The sequence below is a fragment of the Littorina saxatilis genome, linkage group LG1 (genome assembly GCF_037325665.1).
Source record: "Littorina saxatilis isolate snail1 linkage group LG1, US_GU_Lsax_2.0, whole genome shotgun sequence".
Classification (NCBI taxonomy): domain Eukaryota; kingdom Metazoa; phylum Mollusca; class Gastropoda; order Littorinimorpha; family Littorinidae; genus Littorina; species Littorina saxatilis.
The window spans coordinates 65,632,823-65,655,475 of record NC_090245.1 but is presented as its reverse complement, the minus strand read 5'-3'; the positions used below and the strand labels follow the sequence as shown (position 1 = coordinate 65,655,475).

At 44.6% G+C, this 22,653-nt stretch overlaps 1 protein-coding gene across 1 annotated transcript in view; it reads left to right on the top strand.

Annotated features, from left to right (window-relative positions):
• The first annotated feature begins 654 nt into the window (after nucleotides 1–654).
• LOC138982833 (zinc finger protein basonuclin-2-like) overlaps nucleotides 655–22,653 on the top strand; it is a 50,680-nt gene continuing 28,681 nt past the window's right edge. The window contains exon 1 of the mRNA XM_070356227.1: nucleotides 655–919. Within this exon, the coding sequence (XP_070212328.1) occupies nucleotides 655–919 (265 nt within the window). The remainder of the gene's footprint in view (nucleotides 920–22,653) is intronic.

Below are 22,653 nucleotides of genomic sequence, written 5' to 3'. Positions count from 1 at the left end.
TTATCTGCTCGGTAGGACGAAGCGGTGGAAGGGAGATAATCTTACGGTTTTGATTGCTGGAGCGGAGCAGACGACAGAGTGTAAAATTGATACAACACCGGAGTCACGCTCACGTGTTTTATTTTCTGTGGATTTTACTTGTGCTTTCACTGCACTGCTGTTGTGAGTTACTGGACTTTTACAAAATAATTTTTTGCGGAACTTCACATTTTAATTGTGAATGTTTTTGATGTGTGATAAAAACAGGCGATCGTGATCCGACTCAGAGTCAAAACTTCATGTTATTTGTGATTAAAATAACAACCCACACAGACAAAAAGAAATAACCACAAAGTAACTGATCGACAGAATCTGTTAACAAATGCTTTGAAACAGCAGTAAACTTAATGTTACCCATTTGGTTTCTGTTGCTTCTTGAAACAGTCATGATTTTAACTGACGGTCGGAACCATACCTTCAAATAATCATAAAAAGAACGATATCTGGCAATACGCAGTAACTCTTACCCGTGTCTGGCACAACGTCTGGAACCAATTATGAAAACTTCCATGTGATTCAGTTCTCACCTGTGACTAGACCCCCACCTGTGATTCTTACCTGTGACAAGACCCTCACCTGTGATTCTCACCTGTGACTCTCACCTTCAACACAGTCATGAACCTGTCTTTGTGCTGCTATCCACCCCTGCCCCCTCCACCCCCACCTTCCAGCGTCAAAGTTCCTCGAAGCGTGACGAGTTCATTGACCAGCAGACCGTCATGGTCACTCAAAGACCTGATCCGGCGATTCTCAGTGAACCCTGCCTTGGTGTTTCAGGCCATCCGTTGCACGCAGCCGAGCTGTCCTTGTGAATGCTTCGCCCCTGGCAAGGCCTGTCTCCGTTATTGTGAGACCTGCAACCATGGCTGGGTTGCGCATGGTGAGTGAAGAATTTTCAATTGATTGTGTGTGTGTTTGTGTATGTTTGTTTGTCTGTGTGGTTGGTTGGTGTGTTGGATACATGTGTGTTCGTCAGTGTTGTTGTCGGTACTGTGTGACACCTGGCGTGATGGATGGGCTGCTGATTGTGATTGAAGATTTTTATTATTGGATAGTTGTTTTTTGATTGATGTTGTGATTCTTATTTTTTTTCTTTGTCTGTTTTGGTTGTTTGGTAGATCGTGTTTGTCGTTGTGCTGTCCTCTCTTTTGTGACACTCGTAGCAGGGTGTGTGTGTGTGTGCGTGTGTGTGTGTGTGTGTGTGTGTGTGTGTGTGTGTGTGTCTGTCTGTCTGTCTGTCTGTCTGTCTGTCTGTCTGTCTGTCTGTTTGTCTATCGGTTTGCTATCTTTACATTTGGTGTCTTCATTTTGCATGTTTTATATTAGCGTACTGTGGACAATGTTCTTTGGCTCACCTAAAAAGAGGCATTTTTATGGGCATTTGAGAACGGTAATCTTTGTCGTTGCATTAACATCATTTATTTTTGTCTTAATTTTGTACTACACCTGAGGGATAGTATCGCTAATTCTCTTCGTTAACACGTAAGTGATGCGGAACACTCTTTCCCAAAATGTGTAATGCAACCAAAGGGAAAAGAATTTGCACGTATACCCCAAAGCATTCCGAAGAAGAAGAAAAACTCAGGCAGTGACAGATTTTATTCATGAGAAATTCCAGTCCCACAGCCTATCCCCTAATATAAGATATATTGTCACCTATATGCTCTCGTATATCTCACGCTCCGCTCTGTCATGTGACACTACGTCCAATAAATTGTGGTCGCGCTGTCGGCTGTGGGGCCAGCAGACCCGTTGCAGACTTTCAAGTGGCACTAAATCTGCTACTGCTCCGGCACCGTCAGGGATTTATTGCAAAAGAGCAACATTACGAGCACCTGTTGGTTTCATATCAGCCGACCCCCCTTACTATGATGGTTATGTATATGTTTACGGGCGTTGGTATCACCTAAGGTGTGATAAGTATGATGAGACTGGAGAGAGAGAGAGAGAGAGAGAGAGAGAGAGAGAGAGAGAGAGAGAGAGAGAGAGAGAGAGAGAGAGAGAGAGAGAGAGAGAGAGAGAGAGAGAGAGTCTGAAGATAAATTTACCCCCCCCCCCCTTATTTTTTTTGTAAACCCCTGAAAATAATAGAGCAGCTCGAACTGGTATCAAACTGTACTACCAAAGAGCTGCTAGTCATTTTCATTTTCATTTCATTTTCATTACTTTATTGTCCCATCGCTGAGAAATTCGGGTCGCTTCCTCCCAGTGGAAAGCTAGCAGCAACGGAGTCGCGCTACCCAGGTGTCTGCGTGTTTGGGTGTATTCAGCCACCTGCACTTATGGCAGAATGACCAAGGTCTTTTACGTGCCATTGTGATGACACGGGGGTGGGACATGGCTTCCGTCTCTGGGTCTGCACATATAGTTGACCCGTGTCCGTCCATACTCCTTTACATTAAACATAATCTTCCTGCAGTCACTATTTTTCTTCAGCTCCTCAGCCTTTCTGCACCCTGCTCACCCCCTCCTCCCGAACCCCCACCCCCCTTCCTAACCTCCTTATCTTTTTTCTCAAGCCGTTCCCTAACACTTCTTTTCTTCCAACAGTTCATTTCATTCATTGTGTTCGGCGTGTCGCAACGGTGCGCCCGGCATTCGCCCTGGCTGACATTAATGGAGCTCTTCAAAGGGTAGTCAAGTTCCCATACCTGTAGTTTTACCTGGCCCCCAGGTAAGCGATTCTACACCCCTCCCGGCGCTTCCACCAGGGTTTACGGTCTGTCAGCTTGCAGGATCAGCTTGCAGGATAGCTGAAATACCCATCCTTCCCCCCTCCCTCCCTCCCCCCCCTCCCTCCCCGCACTTTCTCCAACTGTAGTCTTATACCCTATCTCTCTTTCAATTTTGGCTGAAACACTTCTCCTTCCCTCCTCTCCACTCCACCCTCTCGCACTCTCTCCATCTCTAGTCCTATCCCCTCTCCCTCTGTCATGGCAGAAACACATCTCCTCCCTTTCTCTCCCCCCCCCCTTCCACGCCCTGTCTCAATCTCCACACTTTAACATGGCTGAGCGACGACCCCCCCCCCCCACCTCCCGAACCCTCCATTGTTCTCCGTGTCCAAAGTCTGGTGCCAACCCCGAGTGTATGCTTATCACCTGTGGGTAAGATGCGTAGGACTTGCGTGTGATGTCTTGGTGACTGCCAGGCACAGCCCTACCTGTATACATGGTACCCTCATTTAAAGACCTCCACAAGTCGGAATAGATCAGGTTTTTTAATCGAGGGAGTCTTTAAATGGGGTAAAATTACAGTGGTTATGAACCGAATATGTGAGAAAACACGGTCTTGAAAGGGAAGTAGTCTTACAAGGGGGGTTCCACTGTACCAGTTTACGGTTTACGTGAACGGATAGGTCAGGTAAATATTTGGTGACCTTTCAGCACAAGGCTCCCCGTTTTGCAAGTGATCTTTTCGGTTAATACTGACCCCCACACCTCACTGTTGTTTGTTTCTCTGAGGGGTTGCTGTCATATTAAGCAAAATCGGGCTCCAGTGGTCTGGTCCATATTTGCCTGCCCACAGTTGGAGTATATCACCTGCCTGTTCAATGGGAAAGAAGATATTGCCGTGTTTACTTTGTCTTCTCAATTATTTTCATTTCGTTTACTTACAGAGGGAGATCACTTTTGGTGCAAATCCGTGCGTGTTTTTCTTTATTTACCTGAGTACTGTGCCCCCCCTCCCCCCCCTTTCAAGACACCCCCCTACCCCTCCCCCAATTTGACTCTCTCCATTTGAAGACCCTGCTTTGTTGGATGTTCGGTTTATAGCCTCTGTTAATTTAACTCCATTTTAACTCCATCCCTTTTGAAACCTGATTTTGTCGGATATTTGAAGGTCCCAACAGGTGGATCCCACTGTACTAGTTTTGTCTGTTATCCACGACCCGCATTTGTTTCTCCTTCTTGCGCCTATACGGCAGGTAGAAGAGACGGGGCGTGACGTCAGCAGGACTTAAGGTGTGCAGGGTTTACCTGGAGACGGGACGTCAGTCAGGCAGTCTCCCTCTTTTTGTACCCGTGGTGCCGTCTTCAGCACAGCAGCTGTCTTGCCTAATCTTCCATCTTTCTCCCCCGGCCTCGGTTTGTCGGTGCCCCTGGCTTTTCCTTCCGTGCAGACTCTGGTACCTCCTTCTCTTCCTTTCCCTCTACCGCCCTGCCTCTCCGCTCTCCCCCCCCCCTCCTCCCCCTTCCTGACTCGTCTCACCTGAGTCCCTTTCTTCCTCCTGTCCTCGATTCTGTATCATTTCTGCTGCATCTTGACTTCGTACCTACTTTTTCGAGTCTGGACATTCCTCCCCTATACATATTTTTTCAACCCCCCTCACACACAAACACACACATCCTCCCCCCCTCCCCCATTTCTCTCTCTCTCTCTCTCTCATCCGATTCTCTTATAAATCATGTCCTATATTCTCTGAATCTGAACTCTGTTTGCCTGCAGGCTTTTAAAGTGTATAATTATTATTATAATTTTTTTATGCTCACCTGTCTCTCTTCTCTGTCTTCATTTCTTCCGACAGACTCGTCTCTTCTTTTCCTCTTCACACCCCATCCCTCCCCGTGCCCCTGTTTTGACACCTCCTCCCGGACCACAGCCCTGCTTTTCCTCCCTCGTACTCGCTCTCGTCCCTGAGCCCAGACTTCCTCCCGATCCCTCCGGTCCCTTAGCGCCTTTCCAGTTACCTGTGATTGAGTGCAGAAGCACACCTTTCCTCGCCAGGTAAATTGCCTGCTTGTGCACAAATTTGAAACTGGAAGAGAGATTTCGGCGCTTTTGTCTCTTGCACCCGCTGTACACTTCGCTTTCTTCTGCCTCCTGTTTCACTACGAGTCCCACGCAAGTCGACGCTAAGCAGGCATAATGAGTCTATTCTGGGTAGATCAGTGAAGGTTGAGGGGTACCCGTTTACACCAGGTAAAAAAAAGGGGAAAAAGTGAGAAGAAAGATTGCTTCCTGTGTCGCACACACGTTTTGAATGATTGATGGCTTTTCATTTTCTTTTTAAGTTTGTGTGTGGGTTTGTCTGTGATGCGTAGCTAACGTTGTGAAAACACAGACTGGGTGAACAGGAGTTCTTTGCTGACGAGGGAACGATTTCCTAGCCGTTCTGTTCACTCCAGTGCATATTAAATAACATTTCCGCTAAATCAAAACTTTTTTTAAACACAGAAAAAAAACCCGCCCGTTTGTTTGTAGCTGTTCAATATTGATCTTACAAAGTTGCACCGATCGAACCTGTTTATTTATGGGGGGAAAATACGTATACGTTCATAAAGTTGCTTTGTTGTTATGCTCCTTGACCCCTGAACGAAGTTCAGACTCTAAAGGAGAGATAGCCCCTTGGGAGTTCTTCAAAGTCTTGGGGCAAACGATGTGAAAAGGGATTGACACCAGCCCTTGTGACTGTCGTTTACTGAGATGGATGTGCAGCGGTTGCACGGTCCTGCTTGCTCATCGCTCAAAGGGTCGGGCTTGGAAGCAAACATCCCCTTCGCTTCTGTGATGGGTCTGAGAACGCCGAGTTGACTTAGGTCCTTGAGAATGCCTTGGTAGAAGAAGGATGAAGAACTGAGAGCACGGAGGAAGATCTATGCAAAACCTTGGGTCTTTCAGAGATGATTTACCCCTAAAGCATTCGGTGTCCGAGTTTAACTTAGCTCCATCACTTTTAGCTATTTATGTATGTTGAATTAAATCCAGGTCCTTATTGAAGAACACACAGACAAATGTTCACAGTAAAAAAATGTTTTGCCGTTCCAAAACCTGAAGCCTAAAAGAATGTGTCATATTCTGAATCATACGGCACAGAAAATATTTGGTTTTTCTCATGTCAGCTAATGGCACCAGTACCATATACCAATTAATGCGCAGTCTTTCACATTCGCTACTGTTCGTCTTTGAGTACTAGCTAAACAGAGGACCCATGTCAGTCCCGAGAGCGTCCCGCGAGAACTCTTTACTGGAGTTTGACATCGTCATGGGTCCCTGGTGGCGCCACGGTAACATGATAAACGACTCTCACACAACTTTAAAGGCACAGTCCTTCTCGTGTAAACGCTTCGGCTCACCATCTCAGATCTGGTCAGGCTTCTACATGGTAGAAGACCAACCCTCACTCTTACCAAACAAAGCTGTAATATCCTGACTGCTTCATGTGAAGAGTTGGAACTTTGTTAATGAATTAATATGCTAAATGACGCTACTGTCAATAAGCAAAATGTATTCATGAGAAAATACAAAACCTGTCGGGAAGTCGTCAAGCTGTTGATTGTTGGTATATGGCCAAGCGGAGGGATGTTCTTCATCCCATGTAAAAGTGTAGACAGGTGTGAGATGGTGAGCCAAATCTTTTACACGGGAAGGACTGTGGCTTTTGGCGGCCATATTTTGTCCATCATTTACCAGAAAAACAAGAGCAACTCCCGAGCTCTGACACTCCCATACCCCACGATTTCCCAAGAGAAGGTCTTCTAATAGCTGACGTTGTCCCAGCTCCCTTGTGACGTCAGCATCACGTGATAAATGACGCGCAGGCTCTTGATTGGCTATCTCATGCCCATCAATACGCTGGAGACAGAGGTCGGGGGATGTAAACGCGCTTAGTGCAGGTCCACCGAGATGTCTGGCGAAACGGGAGACTAATAAAATACAATGAATGTTAATAAGCAGTTCGCGTTGCTCAACTTGTTGGCTAATCGGTCTGTCACCCCAATATCGTACAGTGCGGGTGTTTTTTTCTGAGAGATGAAAAACAAAACAAATTCTAGACTTTTATTTTGAGTATAATAATTATGTACAGAAAGGGCAATGAAAAGGACGGTGACTTATTTCTTTAACTGATGTCCTGTTCTCTTGTTTTATAGCAAATTGGCAGCCTATGGAACTGCTTTGTTGAGACAAATTTATATTTAACTGCATTGTTTTAGATCAGTGTGACAGTGTGGACTTTCTTCTTCTCGTTCGTACAATACTGTGGGCCAAGTACATTACAACGTGGTCGTTCACTTAGTTTATTCGCTGCACGTAATGTTTTCTACACTCAAAAGAATGCATTTTGAGACAGGCACTATATAGTAAATGCCGTGAATGCTGCAGAACTCGAGAATTCTTGACAACATTCGCGAAGATTGGAGCCATAACTGACCACTTCCGCGGGATCATTACAAGTCCTACTCCCTTTAGGATAGACGAACAAGGTTTCTGTGATAGGAAGCAGTCGCAGGTCTCAGTATATATATTTACCGGATGATCCAGGACCGCTTCTGGAGTAGATAAACTTGCGAGACGGGAATCTGCAGAGGCAAGGCCAGCCCTTAATCCAAGCGCAGTCCGTCTCAATTAGGGGCATGTAGGTAGCTTTACTGAATTAGGGGTCAAAAGGCAATCTCTTGTTTCTTTAGAGGGGGTTACATCCACTAAGCGGTTTTTTTTGTACTGCCCAGTGGGCTTGCGTTGGTCAAGTCTTGGGTCTGATGATTTTGTGACCGTTGCAGTGTCTTTGGATAATGGGGTACAGCGATGAAGATGACTGGGTGATAGGATTCTCTCTGTGGAATCGAGGCCGTTGACTTGTCTGTTCCTTGATGTTCTGTGACCATTCGATTTTGCGTTGCTGGGAGTATACGTCCATATCGCTAGGTTTTTGTTTTTATTTTGTAATGATGGTGGTGATGGGCAGTGGATGAAGAAATGTCACAGCCAGATGCTGGTTTTGATTCCTCCGTCTTAACCTCGTTTCATCATCATCATCATCATCATCATCATCATCATCATCATCATCATCATCATCATCATCATCATCATCATCATCATCATCATCATCATCATCATCATCATCATCTAGGATAGGCAGTGACAGATGAAGGAAGTTTTCGTAAGTCTTTATCCTCTTTCTGTGTTAGAGTAGAAAAGTGATCGTCATCTTTTTTTCTGGCAGATAATCCGTGCATTTTGGACTTTCTGTGGAATTTGAGGTCGAGTCCTAGCAGCAAGATAAAGAAATCCGAATCTCTTTGCTGTTTCTGTAAATACAGAACATCACACTTCAGCTGCAATGGCCAATGAATATAAACTTACTAATTGTGTTTGAAATACAAGTTACTTTCTTCCACACAAAAAAAGAACCACCCAAGTCCCCGCTGACAGAAAGCTGAAAGGTTGACTGCCAAGTTTTTGAGCGAGAAACTTTTTCATGTTTTGGTAGGCAGTTGGAAAGTTTGATTAAAATCGTTAGGGTGGACATTACACCCTACTCCCGGCATCGGGCCCTTTCACACGGTGTAATAACTTATGACACCAACTCAAAATTATGTGTGCACTGTCAACACGCGGGCGCGCTTTCACTGCTTTGTTGTCCTCGGAGCGGGCGTCGTAAAAAGAGACACACGAGATGTTTTCTTTGCATCCCATTGCTAGCTTGAATGGCGGCAATTTTCCTTGTCTCTTCAAACGTCAAGCCGAAATCGCCAGACCTCCTTGTGTGGGACGGGTTGAAAAACGTTAGAGAGAACCCTCGCTCGCGACTTTGGCTTGGCCAAACCGCAGAAAGTATAGGGGCCGTTTCTTGATCCCGAGACATTGATAGAGACACCCTTTTTGACATTTATTTCTCGCATATTGAGGAGCGGGAGGGCGGCATGTTTGTCTTTGTCTGTGGGCCCTGCTCGTTGGGTTGAAAGAGAAGAGTATGCAAGGGACTCGGGAGGGACAAGGGTGGAGGGGGGATGAGGTGATTGGGGCGAACGATGTTGGGGCAGTGTTTTTGCCTGTCACCGCCTTGTTTGGGCGCTGGAGGTTTATCTGGCAATGGACAAGCCCCAGTGTCAACAGCCCACCGTCATAATTATGAATCATGGGCCCGTGGTGGTGGAAGAATCACCAGTGAAGACTGTCAGGCCGTAGTGAAGGTCCAGCCCACAGCGCTGTCCCTCCCGCAGGACGGCAGCAAATTGTGTGAGCTCTGTCTAAACAAGGCTGTTTGGACACCGTCAGCTCCGGACTGGCTAACGACCCGACTCATTACGGGGCCTTCTGGTGGGAAGGCGCTCATAACAATGGCCGGTGACAGAAGAGATCCTGCAGTCGGTGCAACTTGTCCCATTGCTGGACTAATTTACTGGCTTTTCGCTGCTCCGCTCTGGAACACTCGACGGTGGAACGCGTGAAAAATTCACTTACTTCTTGCACCCTGTCGCCGGAGGAACGTAGGAGCAACCCCTCTACACTTCTTCCACCCATGTCCCATTCGACTAGTCAAACTAGCTGATTGTTTACTGGTGTCCTTGGCAGACACAGGCAATTCCAACAAGTTTAATAATTTCTCGTACCTTGTCCCATGCGACTGACCAATTTACCAATGCCTATAGATACTGAAGGACTTCTCAGACCCAGTAAAGCCGGACAGTAAAGCCGGACGAGGTCTGCAAAGTTGATATGTCCTGTGCGTTGATATAAGTGATGATCTGTTAAAATCCCACGCACTTTCAGTGAAGACAACTATGTCATATAATACACAAATGTTCCAAGTCAAGTCTGCGACAGACATGACCAACCATTTATCAGTAAAGGAAAGACATTAAAAAAATTAATAATAAAGTACGTGTTGCTCACGGAGTCTGTCCCTTGTACTATAATAAAGTATTGATTAGTTTGGGCACCATGTCTAATTTGCAGCTAGGTGTTCAAGGTTCTGTTTTGGTCAGTAGAGTCGATCTCTAGTTAATGCAACTTTATCATACTGTAGACTTGTTTGCCAAGACCACAAAGCGGCCTGTTTTTCGGCGGGCGTGCAACTAAACTCCAAAAGAATAAGCTAGAACTTCAAAAGGATGAATTCATCATCATCTATCATTTTCATATTTTTGAGAACAGCTGCAAAAATTGTTCCACGCTGGTTGGTCCTTCCGAGACACGTGGCCGTGGGTGTCAGTCGTGAGGAAATGTGTTCCAGATTCACAAGACGGCTGGCACGTGCGCATAATGAGAAAGGAGGGTGCTTTGCACAATTAGTGCATTTTGAGATTATTCTCAAATCCCTGGTAATGAAGGCCTGAAAAGTCGGCCCAGGGTAAAGGAAATGCGAAGCAGATGCCAACCAGAGTCAACAGTCTTCTGTGTCAAAGTTTGGGGTAGTGTTTTTTGCTGTGCTCCAAATTACGAGGGTTTTTTGTTATTGTTGTTGTATGTTTTTTGGGACAGATTTCGATCGGTAAAGTAAGAGATCTTCCATGTTATGTTTACTGCCATGTGCACTATTACATGCTGGTAGTTGTTCCGTACCGTTTAAAATATCTGCCTCAGTTGGTCTTCATTCAATACACACAATGGTTATTTCGCCACTGACCAGCACATACCAATGCCGTACGATGATATACATTGACAGCCAGTGACACTGGGATATCTAATACTACTGCAAAGATCAGCAACAAAGCAAGTCATAAGTTCAGGTAACTTAGCATTCAGAGCTTATGTAGCCCCCCTGTAACTCAGTAGAGCGGTGCGCAAAAACAGCTGGATTTACCGCCACTTGCCAACACACATCAATGCTATCATTAGCCAGGCAGTGCATTCTACCGAGGTCTCCAAGCTAGTGTCAAGGGAATTCAATCATGGCGGCCACCAAGTCGCATTGCCTGACCTCCCGTGGTTATGAGCTGCTTATCAGATGTCGGTGCCACTCAGCGGAAGCTGGCTTGTCCATTAGCGGTGGCACGATGGCAGGTCTTGGGGAGACTGACCACGACTCCTGGCGGTCATTTCTCTGGCCAGTGTGGAGCCGCTGAGGCGCCCTGGGGCGGCTAGAGTTTCTCGTTCTGCACTCTGTCCTGGGACACAAGGAAGATACTGTATACTACTTGTTGGGGTACAGCGAGCGGCTAGGGAATGAAGGAATTGGGTGAACACTAAGTTCTTTGAGCTTGGTTCAAAGATATTAGTGTAGACAATCTTTGGTTGGGTTATTGAAGTGGGTGAAGATGCTACCAAGGACAAAGCCGTTGTTGTTGAACTTCGAACGTGTGCATTTTTTTCCGAACCAATTATAAGTTTAGTGTTTATGAAGTTGACATTTTGTTGAATTATCTGTGACAGTTTTTTTGTTATGACATGATATGAGTTCCGAGCACGCTTGTGATATTTTGAAAGTTCCGATGAAGTCTTTTTTACATTTAGTCAAGTTTTGACTAAATGTTTTAACATAGAGGGGGGAATCGAGACGAGGGTCGTGGTGTATGTGTGTCTGTCTGTCTGTCTGTCTGTCTCTGTGTGTGTGTAGAGCGATTCAGACTAAACTACTGGACCGATCTTTATGAAATTTGACATGAGAGTTTCTGGGTATGATATCCTCAGACGTTTTTTTCATTTTTTTGATAAATGTCTTTGATGACGTCATATCCGGCTTTTCGTGAAAGTTGAGGCGGCACTGTCACGCTCTCATTTTTCAACCAAATTGGTTGAAATTTTGGTCAAGTAATCTCCGACGAAGCCCGGACTTCGGTATTGCATTTCAGCTTGGTGGCTTAAAAATTAATTAATGACTTTGGTCATTAAAAATCTGAAAATTTTTATAAAACGATCCCAATTTACGTTCATCTTATTCTCCATCATTTTCTGATTCCAAAAACATATAAATATGTTATATTTGGATTAAAAACAAGCTCTGAAAATTAAAAATATAAAAATTATGATCAAAATTAAATTTTCGAAATCAATTTAAAAACACTTTCATCTTATTCCTTGTCAGTTCCTGATTCCAAAAACATATAGATATGATATGTTTGGATTGAAAACACGCTCAGAAAGTTAAAACGAAGAGAGGTTCAGAAAAGCGTGCTATCCTTCTCAGCGCAACTACTACCCCGCTCTTCTTGTCAATTTCACTGCCTTTGCCATGAGCGGTGGACTGACGATGCTACGAGTATACGGTCTTGCTGCGTTGCATTGCGTTCAGTTTCATTCTGTGAGTTCGACAGCTACTTGACTAAATGTTGTATTTTCGCCTTACGCGACTTGTTTTCTCTTCTTCTCTCAAACAGTGACGCGTTTGTCCCTAAATAGTTCGGTAGTTCTACTAAGAAAAATTCTCGTACTAGGCAGTTTTACGTTTTAACACTTTTGTCAAGTCAAAGAAAGAGGTGCAATTCCATTAGAACAACACTGAGTTTGGAACAAATGGCAAAGTGTATACACACTTCTGCAAAATTGTCACATGTCGCTTGAAAAGTTCCTGAAACTTCCGTTGACAAATTTGACTCCATCTGGACATAACTGACTTTGAAGCAAATGTTAAATTCGTACTTACTTGTGCAATACAAAATTCACGTCTTTTTAAAGCCCCTCGACAGTGCCGGCAAAGAAAAAGAAAGAACAGCGGACATTAGGACGTTAGAGACACTTGTAGATGCATATGTGTATAATTATAGACTGTTGTCAAAGTCCCTTGAAAATTTCCTGGCACTTCAAAGTCCCTCGACAGTGCCACGGAAGAAACAACAGTAGACATTAGGACGTTTGAAACAAATGTCAAATTGCATATATGTGACCCTCCACCACGAAATGAGTCGCATGTCACTTCGCGCGGTTCTGCGCTGGGCTTAATAGAAGTCCGGGGGGGTGTCTGGTAACAGTGTGAGGGTCACCTTAGTCACAGGCTTATAACTCAAACAGTTTTCGCTCTTTTCTAAAACGGTTTTCACCACTGGATAGAGCATAAAACACTCTTTAGGAAAATGTAAAAAATATGAAAATCATGCAAAGGTGACATGCGACTCATACCGTCGTGGAGGGTCACATATGCGTACATGCACAATGTTGTCACAATTTAAGTCGCTTGAAAACTCCCTGACACTTTCTACAAGTCGCAGAAACAGATGCAAAGGACATATATCATGTAAGTTTGCAAAACAAAAAAACAAAAAACAAAATGAATACAACTCCGAAAGGTCATCAGTAAGTTAACACTTAAAAAAAAAAATGTTGCATGACTTGTATACACTTGTAATACAAGTGTCACACGTTCAAGAAAGGAAAGCAACTCCCCAAGTTTCTGTACCAGACGACATTGGAGACTGGCGTCTCTATAGTACAGCCACTCGCACGATGACAAGAGTCTGTCGTGGTGTACGTGTCAATTTATTCCAAGACGCTGTCCCGCACGTGAATCGTCAGAGAAAAGAAAATGGAATGGTGTCAGTGTGATGAAATTGTAATGGGGATAGGGGAAGGGGTATGGGGGCGGGGGTGGGGTTGGGGTCGGTGGTGAGCAGAGGCTTTCGAAGTCAGTGTTGGGGAAAGGGGGAGGGGGAGGGGTGTTTTTCCAAGTCGATGGACAATTTAAAATTGCGCCTTAGACCACAAAGAACGACTTGGTCCAGGAGACTGGTTCCGAATAACTCTCACTTATTGTTGTCTATATTTAGATTGCTTATCACCCTTTGATTTTCAGATCTTACAAAACGCCTGACACAGACTTTAAATACTGAAAAGGGGTGGGTGGGTAGTCGGGGTGTTCTCGCAATAGAGGGGGGATAAGGAGCTTGCGCGTGGATCATTATGATCCTGTGAGACTGAGATCGGGGAAGGGTGACATTTTGAAGACAGGTTTCACTTTCTTGTGAAGGACGAACAATCACATGGATCAAGAAACAAGAAAAGTCGAGGGGGAAAATCAAGAAATAAAGGGGACAGAAGCGTAAACACCAAAATCTCAACTTTAAAAAAAAAATACAAGAGGGAGGAGACAAGCACAAATAGTACATATAACCCTCCTCCCCTTTTCCTTTCTTGTTCTTTTTTTCTCGCTCGGTCGGTCGGACGGCCCCCCGTCCCTGGCCTAATAGAAGCTGACAAGGCATCTCGAGCAGCGCATATTTATGCACTTGCACATGCCAGCACTCGGCTCATAATTGAATTGAGCCCGAGACACAGAGGATATATAATTGAACTGTCACATCCCGCGGCCGCGTGTAGCGGGCCTGCCCCTAATACAATTAGGACCCCAGCAAACACGGTGTCACGTCATGCGCTGCACGGGCGACACGGAGTCACAGTCCCACCACTGCCGACACTGGCCCGTCTCTGGGGTGAGGGGAGGGGGTGACTAGGGTTGGTGGTGAGGGGGGGGGGGGGATGCGGGGACTTGGGTTTGGGAGAAGGGGGAGAAGAGTCTTGGGGATGCGAGTGACCCGAATTTAGGAGTCCCGGGACTCCCGACATCGGCTCGTAAAGAAACGGTATAGAGGAGGGGGATATGAGTAAATGGGGAAGGGGGCAAGAGTCGTGAGGTATCGGTGGACCGGGGGGGGACCCGGGGGGGGAGACAAGAATCTTTGGGGGTCGGGGGCAACGAGGTAAAAGGGAGAGGGGGGCAAGAGTCCCGAGGAGTCGGGGGACCAGGAGGGGGGGGGGGGGAGTCGGGAGGGGGTTCGAGGGAGAATGGTATGTATGCAGACCAATACGTGAGATGGACGGCAACTCGAGTCATCTTGGCGGCGGTGCAGGGTCGTTTCCCGCTCTTTTGCCTGCGCGTCGTCTTCAATTGCGACGGAATAAAAATAAGGAAAGAGATGAGAAAAAAAATGTGTTGTCATGGGTACAGGTATTTGGAATGCAGTTTTTAACAAACATCAAAGGCCGCAATTAACCTATTTCTGAAATGTTTTTGCCACACGCATGAAAAGCCTCGTATTTTTGGTGATTTTGTTGTTGTTGTTCTATTTTTCTAGACGATTTAATATTTTCCCGAGCTGTCCGTCCGTTTCTACGTCTTTCCTTGTATGCATATCCTTTGCATTTCTAAATGTACGGTTATCAATACCTACTCATACTTTTATCAGCTAAAAGCGTCATTCCATTTCCGACAAGACAGTCTGATAGTTAAAAAGAAATCGTGTTACGATATAACAGCTTCAAATACCTGTGGTGCAACATCAGCACGTGCAGACCGTAGTCGCTGTCTTCTGATAGTTGTGCAACAATCGTCACTCCCAGCGAGCAGAGAGAGAGAGAGGGGACGATCTATACGATAGGGTCCTGTGACCATCGATCCGTGGCCCTAGGGGGGAGCGGTCCTGGGGAGGTTTTCTTGCCCCTGTCCTCTCGCTCCTCACGATCGGAGGGGATCAGAGATCATGGTGGCAAACTCAATTTGGACGAAAACAGTTTGTCGTGTCGTTTGTCGCGTGTTAGCCCGCTGGCGATCTCGGGAAGGCCGAGTAGAGCAAAGACAAACACGCCCTCCAGCGTCTAATATAATCTGGGCCTGATTCCGCAAACACCAGCAGTGGGGGAAAGAAGCAACAGCCCTTTTCTGCAACCATTACATGATGACTGCGCAATGCGCGCGCATTTCTGGTGGGATATAATTTGATATCGGTCGTAATGGTGATGACAGGTTTGCTTGCCAACTCTTCCGCTGTCTCCCCCCACCTCCATCCCCATACCATCCTCAACCCCGCTACACCCCTTCGCCTTGGTATTAGCGTACGTCCAAAATTGTGTCCTTAGCTGTAATGTACTATCTTCTTTTTTTCTATTTTTTTCTTTGACAAATTAATTTTATCTTACTGGCCGATAAATTGACTGAATTTGATTGATTTATTTGGTTATCTGATTGAAAATAGCGTTCTGACAGCCGCGGCTTCTGTCATCAAATAGCTGGTTACAAAATTAATGTGACGCGGGAAAAAAAATACAAACAGTAAAAAAAGTCGATTTTAGCATTGGTTATGTTTGTTTATTAACTTTGTGTGTGTGTGTGTGTGTGTGTGTGTGTGTGTGTGTGTGTGTGTGTGTGTGTGTGTGTGTGTGTGTGTGTGTGTGTTTCTTTGTTGGTGTTACGAATCGGTTACAGGAGCTGAATCTGATGCAAAAAAAGCCGCAAATATCGCATTAATATGTTGACATGTTTTTGTAAAGAGAATCAGTTCATTTTGAACAACAACCGAAAGGGAAAGAGTAGGAGTTTTGTGAGAAAACCCCAGACAAATAAGCATGATTCTATGGGGAGAAAAAGTGTGGGAGGAATGTGTCAGACTACAAGACACGTAAGTTGATAAGAGCAGCATCCTTGGCCGACATCAGGCAACATGCTTTCCCTATCAACTACAAGTGTTCTAGCTTGTGTCACGTACCTTTTCCTCCCTAATACACCCCCCTCCCCACTTAACCCACTCCATCTTCATCGACTCATTATGGGATGGTTTTTTTTTATTTGTTTTTTTTTAGCTTTTGTCATTCCTTTTTACATTTAGTCAAGTTTTGACTAAATGTTTTAACATGGGGGAAATCGAGACGAGGGTCGTGGTGTATGTGTGTGTGTGTGTGTGTGTGTGTGTGTGTGTGTGTGTGTGTGTGTGTGTGTGTGTGTGTGTGTGTGTGCGTGTGTGTGTGTGTAGAGCGATTCAGAGTAAACTACTGGACCAATCTTTTTGAAATTTGTCATGAGAGTTCCTGGGTATGATATCCTAAGATTTTTTTGATAAATGTCTTTGATGACGTCATATTCGGCTTTTTGTAAAAGTTGAGGCGGCACTGTCACACCCTCATTTTTCAATCAAATTGATTGACATTTTGGCCAAGCAATCTTCGACGAATGCCGGACTTTGGTATTGCATTTCAGCTTGGTGGCTACAACAATAATAAATAACTTTGGTAATTAAAAATCTGAAAATTGTAATTAAACTTTTTTTGTATAAAACGATCCAAAGTTACGTTTATCGTATTCTTCATCATTTTCTGATTTCAAAAACATATAAATATGTTATATTCGGATTAAAAACAAGCTCTGAAAATTAAAAATATAAAAATTATGATTAAAATTAAATTTTCGAAATCGATTTAAGAACAATTTCATCTTATTCCTTGTCCGTTCCTGATTCCAAAAACATATAGATATGATATGTTTGGATTAAAAACACGTTCAGAGAGTTAAAAAGAATAGAGATATAGAAAAGCGTGCTATCCTCCTCAGCGCAACCGCTACCGCGCTTTTCTGGATTGTTAATTTCCCTGCCTTTGCCACGAGCGGTGGACAGACGATGCTACGGAGTGTACGGTCTTGCGGAAAAAATGCAATGCGTTCAGTTTTATTCTGTGAGTTCGACTGAGCTTGACTAAATGTTGTATTTTCGCCTTACGCGACTTGTTTACTTTCGTTTTGCTGTGTTCCTTTTGTTTGCGTCTTTATCATGTCCTACCTCTCTTTGTCTGACTGGGACTTTGGTGTGTGAGGGGTTGTGTCACATGGACAGTCAAACATCCTAATTTTTCTTGCCATTATGTTACCGTTTCGTGTCTGTTTGTCTGTCTTGTCCTCCATGTCTCCCTCCTCCCATCTTCAACAGGTTCTGTTTCTGTCTCTGTCTCTTCAACACACTCCCTCCCCCTCCACCCCCTCCCGTTCTCCAGCACTCTCTTCCAGATTCCTACCTGTACCTATACCTATCTCTGACCTAAAGAGTCGCTGGTTCTCTTTTTCACCTCGCTGCCTCTTTCTCTGTCTTTCCCCTCTCTCTCTGCCTCTCTGCCTCTCTCTCTCTCTCTTATGTGCCCCCTCCTGACAACATTTGACATTCCAAAGCCTCCCACCACACACAAACCTTAGCTTCCTCGTTCATTCCATTCCTCCTCAAGCAGGGTCCCCCTTTGGGGGCGACTCCCCGAAGCAAGCCACTTGAAGCCAGGGTGGCACGAAAACAGGTGAGGCTACAAGGGTGGAAGACATGGATATATAGAGCTGATAAGATGATGTGCGCGTGCTTTTTTGTGTGGCACCACTCGTTGAAGAGCTCCTGTGCTGCTTCGAGATGTCCCTGTTTTCCCCAAAATTGCTTGTTACTAAGCGACACGTGAGAAGAAAAAAAAGGTTTCAAGTTTCTGTTGCTAAGCATGGAGTGATATGAAAGAGTTCAAGACACGGTGCGATGAGAGGAATGAAAAGATGTACAGGGGACGGGTACACTGTAATCATATTGACTTTTTTTCGTTGTTCACATGTTGGAACGATACGCTGGTTTCAAATTCAAAAGGCAAAGTTGTTGGGTAAACTGTGGTAAAATGTATGTTGACTCCAAACCAGCACTGTCTCCACGAAAGTCTTTCCAAATTCATATCACACCTATCACGAAGGCCAGACATGTAGATCTATCCGCGTGTACTCCCGAAAACCTTAGAACTCAGGAGGGAGGTAGAAGTAATGGCCGTTGCCCGCTGTTGCTGAAGTCTCCCGGCTGGATGTCTGCTAGGGGGATATCTTATCACCTTTGATGTCCCCCCCTCTTGAGTTTATTGTCGTATCCCGAGCTGGCTTTGCTATCAGCTGCCTTGAAGCTTCTTCTTCCATGGCTTCTGACACAGAAGCTGAGTTGTCGGGTTTGAATCGCCGGCCACTCTTTCTTGTCTTTCTCAGGGAGGAGGCAGAAATATGGGTGTATGTGTTTGGTTGAGACATTTATGTATTCTCTCCAGTTCTGTCCCGTTGATGGTGTATTATTAAAGTTTTGTAGATTCCGTCGAGGCATATGCCAAGTGTGGACCGAGCAAGCAAGAAATCACGCATCTGGTTGGTTTGACGGAGTTTGGACGTAACTTTTTTGTCCATAAACATGGTTACTTTTTTTATTTTTATACAAACTCTATGCTTTTGTATCATTGAAAACGTAAAAATGCGTTTCTGTCTGACCTAACTGTACAGAAAATAAGTATTTATGAACCCGTTGAAACTTACTACATCCAGGCCGCGTTGTCCTATTTTAAAAATAATTGAACAAATAGTAAGGCAGAAAATAGCGCAGGCAGACACTTCGTTGACAAGTCAATGACATTTATTGTAAATAACTGTTTTGAAAAGAAGAAGCGAGAAGCATTTATAAGCAATGATAACAGGCGGCTTTTATGACTACTGTGATGCACAAGAACAAAAACTACTCAAGTTGCCGATTGTATCCATCCTGAACTTAGGTCAAAATTTATTCCGCCATCATGCTAACCCTTGTTTTGTAATTACTATGATTGCTTAAAATAAGCATTATATGCTTGAGTATGTAATCATCCATGCATTGTTCTTGTCATGATTAAAATTGAATAAAGTTCTGTTTAAACCAAAATGAGTTCGGCTCATTCTCTCCCTGACCGGACGCTACAGTCCTACGCGAATCTATCAAAACAAAAATACAGAGTTATCTCCAATATGGTTTTCGCGAGCACTGATCTAAATTTGAGATCAGTGTTCGCGAGACGAAAATGATTGCAGATTGGCCGACTTCGACAGTGATCTCCGTTCTGTTCTTCACAGTTATGATAAAGACATCGTTCTAATGTCAAAACAAGTCGAAATTTTGGGACTGCTGCCGGAAGGAGATCGTAATTATATGGTTTCATCACTGTCAACTGGTTACAGAAAAAATCGTCTGCTCCAGTGAATGCCGAAACCAAACGGTTGATTATCACGTGACACTTTTGCCATATTTAGAGTTGTTTGCACAGTAAATACAGCCGTGAAAAATAGCTCGCTTGAAACTGTCTTACATGTATCAATTCCTTTGTAATTTAAAAATTACTAAACACCATGAAAAATCATTATCGACGATCGCGAATCTGCTTAAAAAATCGAGGCATCCTGTCAGGGAGAGAATGAGCCGAACTCATTTTGACCTGAGTTCAGGATGGATTGTATCGTGTTTGGGCTGGCGACACCTGATTTAGCGTTATGACTGTGAGTGATGAACATAAAAATCATCTTGTCAAGGAAAAATGGCAGAAATGTTCCTCTTAACTTCTTTTTGAGTGTCTTTCTTTATCTTTTTTTTTATCTTTACTTTTTCTCTCCTTCGTTTTCTGAAAGTGCGTACCTTGAATCGTGCGAAGATCTTTGATACGAAAGACACCCATCCGTCGTTGCGCCCATAAGACAGCGGAAGCACAAAAGAAAGTTATCGCCCTGTTTTGCTCTCCCGCTTTTCAACACTCGATCTCGTCTCTCCAACCCCCCTTCCCCAACCCCGACCCCCGAACCAAATTCACACTTTTGATGACTTCTCATCCCCCCTCCCCCCTTTCCCCTGGCTATCTTCCCTCCTCCCTCTACCTCCTGACTTTTTTTCTTACCTGGCGAGGCTCCAGGCACTGAGACGACCCGGGCCACTGTTGCACGATTCATCACACCCGTGGCAGGATGGAGTCTTCAAGTTTCATCGACGATGTCGAGCGACTGCGTGGTTATCGGTCTTTCCAACACCTCCGACTTCTTCGCCCTTTTTTCTGGTATCACACCTTTTAAAAAAAAAATTTCTTCTTCTTTTTTTTAGGGAGGGGGGTGGTCTCGGCTCTTCCTGATTTGTTGTTGATGTTGTTGCTGTGGTCTTGGCTCTCCTGATATTTTTTGTATTGGTCTCCGATCTCTTGATTTTTTGGGGTTGGTCTCCGCTTTACTGATCATTTTTTTTAGACATCCCTTATTTTTTTCTCGGTCTTGGCTCACCTGATGCACGAGACGAGACTTCATGCGTTATCCTGAAACTGCGACGGTCGGCGAGAGGTCCCGCCGAGACGACTCATCAACGCTTTAGAACATCGCGAGTTTTTCTTTCATCGCTGCTTTTTTATTATTTTTCTCGTATTCGTAGTGCGTTTTGGTGAGGAATCAGACGATTAAGATGGCGATAAATCAAGGAGAAAACGTCAGTACATGTTTTTCTGTTCAGCTGCACGTCATAAATTTTCAACCCTTGTCAAGAACATGCACTCTGTTGCTCGCTATACTGCTATTTCGGAGTTATCTTTTTGTAATGTGATGATACGCACCGACAGTTTTTCTTTTATCTGTCAAAAAAAAAAAAAAAAAGGTCCATCCGAAAAGACAAACTCGATAAAATCTGAACAAAAATCCCAGTACAACTTCAAAAATCTTCAACTGGACAGGTACGATGTTAGCTTAGATTGTTCCACTTGTGCATACACGAGCTGCCCGAATTAATCCTACGACGAAAAATCATTGCCAAACAGTTGCTTTGCTTTCACTTATTGTTTTCTTTACGTAGACAAAGATAGCGTCGAGTTTGGATCGTGAAGCTATCTTCATTTTAAACCGACTAGTCCGAGACAAAGAAGGACCCCTGACGCCGTTGGAATGTTTCAGAACAGTCCAGGTAGTCAAAATGTCACACGTACTAAGTACGCAAGTCACCTTAGGGTCTGAGACGCACATACGTCTTCATTTGAAAGCGACTAGTCTGAGACAAAGGAGGACGCCTGACGCCTTTGGAATGTTCCAGAACACGGTCCACGCAGCCAGAGTTCCTGTCTCTGCCCCGCAGGCAGCACGGGAAGGCAGATGGCACTGACAAGGCAGGTATTTGGACAAAGTCAGGCTGCTGGGGAGGGCCAGGTACACACCTCTCAGGTAGACATCGGTGTAAACACCAGGTAGACCTGCTGCTAGCAGGAGGAACAGAGTGGAGGTTTTAGTAACTTGACGAGGTTATATTGAAAGGCTGTGATGTCTTGGACTGGCTATTTGTGATCAGGGTTTTTTCCACTATAAAGAAAGTAGAAATGTACGTGAAACGACTAGCGTTTATTGATACCAGGGTTGTCTTTATAAAGCAGACTGTCTTCGTCATCCAATACACAAATTGTGCACGAAGACCGTAAAGAAAAGATTGGGCGTTGCTTTAATGGAACGCAGTCATGGTCGTGACCCAGGCATGAATGAACGTGAATGAAATATGGTGTGATGATACTGGGGGGGGGGGGAGAGAGAGAGAGAGAGAGAGAGAGAGAGAGAGAGAGAGAGAGAGAGAGAGAGAGAGAGAGAGAGAGAGAGAGAGAGAGAGAGAGAGAGAGAGAGAGAGAGAGAGAGAGAGAGAGAGAGAGAGAGAGAGAGAGAGCACAACAACAAAGAGTCCCCAAACTCCCGTGTTAAAACTTGGCACCAGTCCAAGAGAAAAGACCCAGGTAGGAGGAACAGGAACCCAGCAGGTAGACAGCTATTTGTCTTATTGGAATACCAGCGCTGAAGTGGATATCACCCTGGCTTCGAATGTCACGTGCAGTAGGGTTTTTGTTGCCCCGTGTTTATGTCGAGAGAAAGTGTGCGACCTCGCTGCTAAAAGCTGGAACGCAAAATCACTCGTTTTTCTTGTTACTAAATTCTTGCTCATCGGGCAAGGACAGGAGGGGGTAAGGAGAGTTGGGCTGGGTGGATGGGTTGAAAGATAAAGAATGTCTGCAGAATATGAGAAATTGTTGTCGTGGTGTTTGAGTAAGGTAATGAGTGGGGAGATTGACAATAGTTGGACTTGAGTTGAATCCGCGAATGCTGCTCGTGCACTGATATGATTTTGGTTTTAGTTTCAAGACCTCGGATAAACTAAACAAAAAGTGTTGTTTTAGAGAGGAATACGAATCAAGCTCGAATGGTTGAACATTTTTTACAGTAATATTTGTTGCATTCTTTGTGTAAACTTGAAGTGTATTTATCTTTTAAAAGGTAACACAATGTGCGTACATTCTTTGTTTTAAGTCATTGTACGTACAACCCCTTGCCGTTTGTTATCCACTGTCGGTTTGGCACTTTTTTGACCCATCATAAATTCCTGTCTTGACAACGGG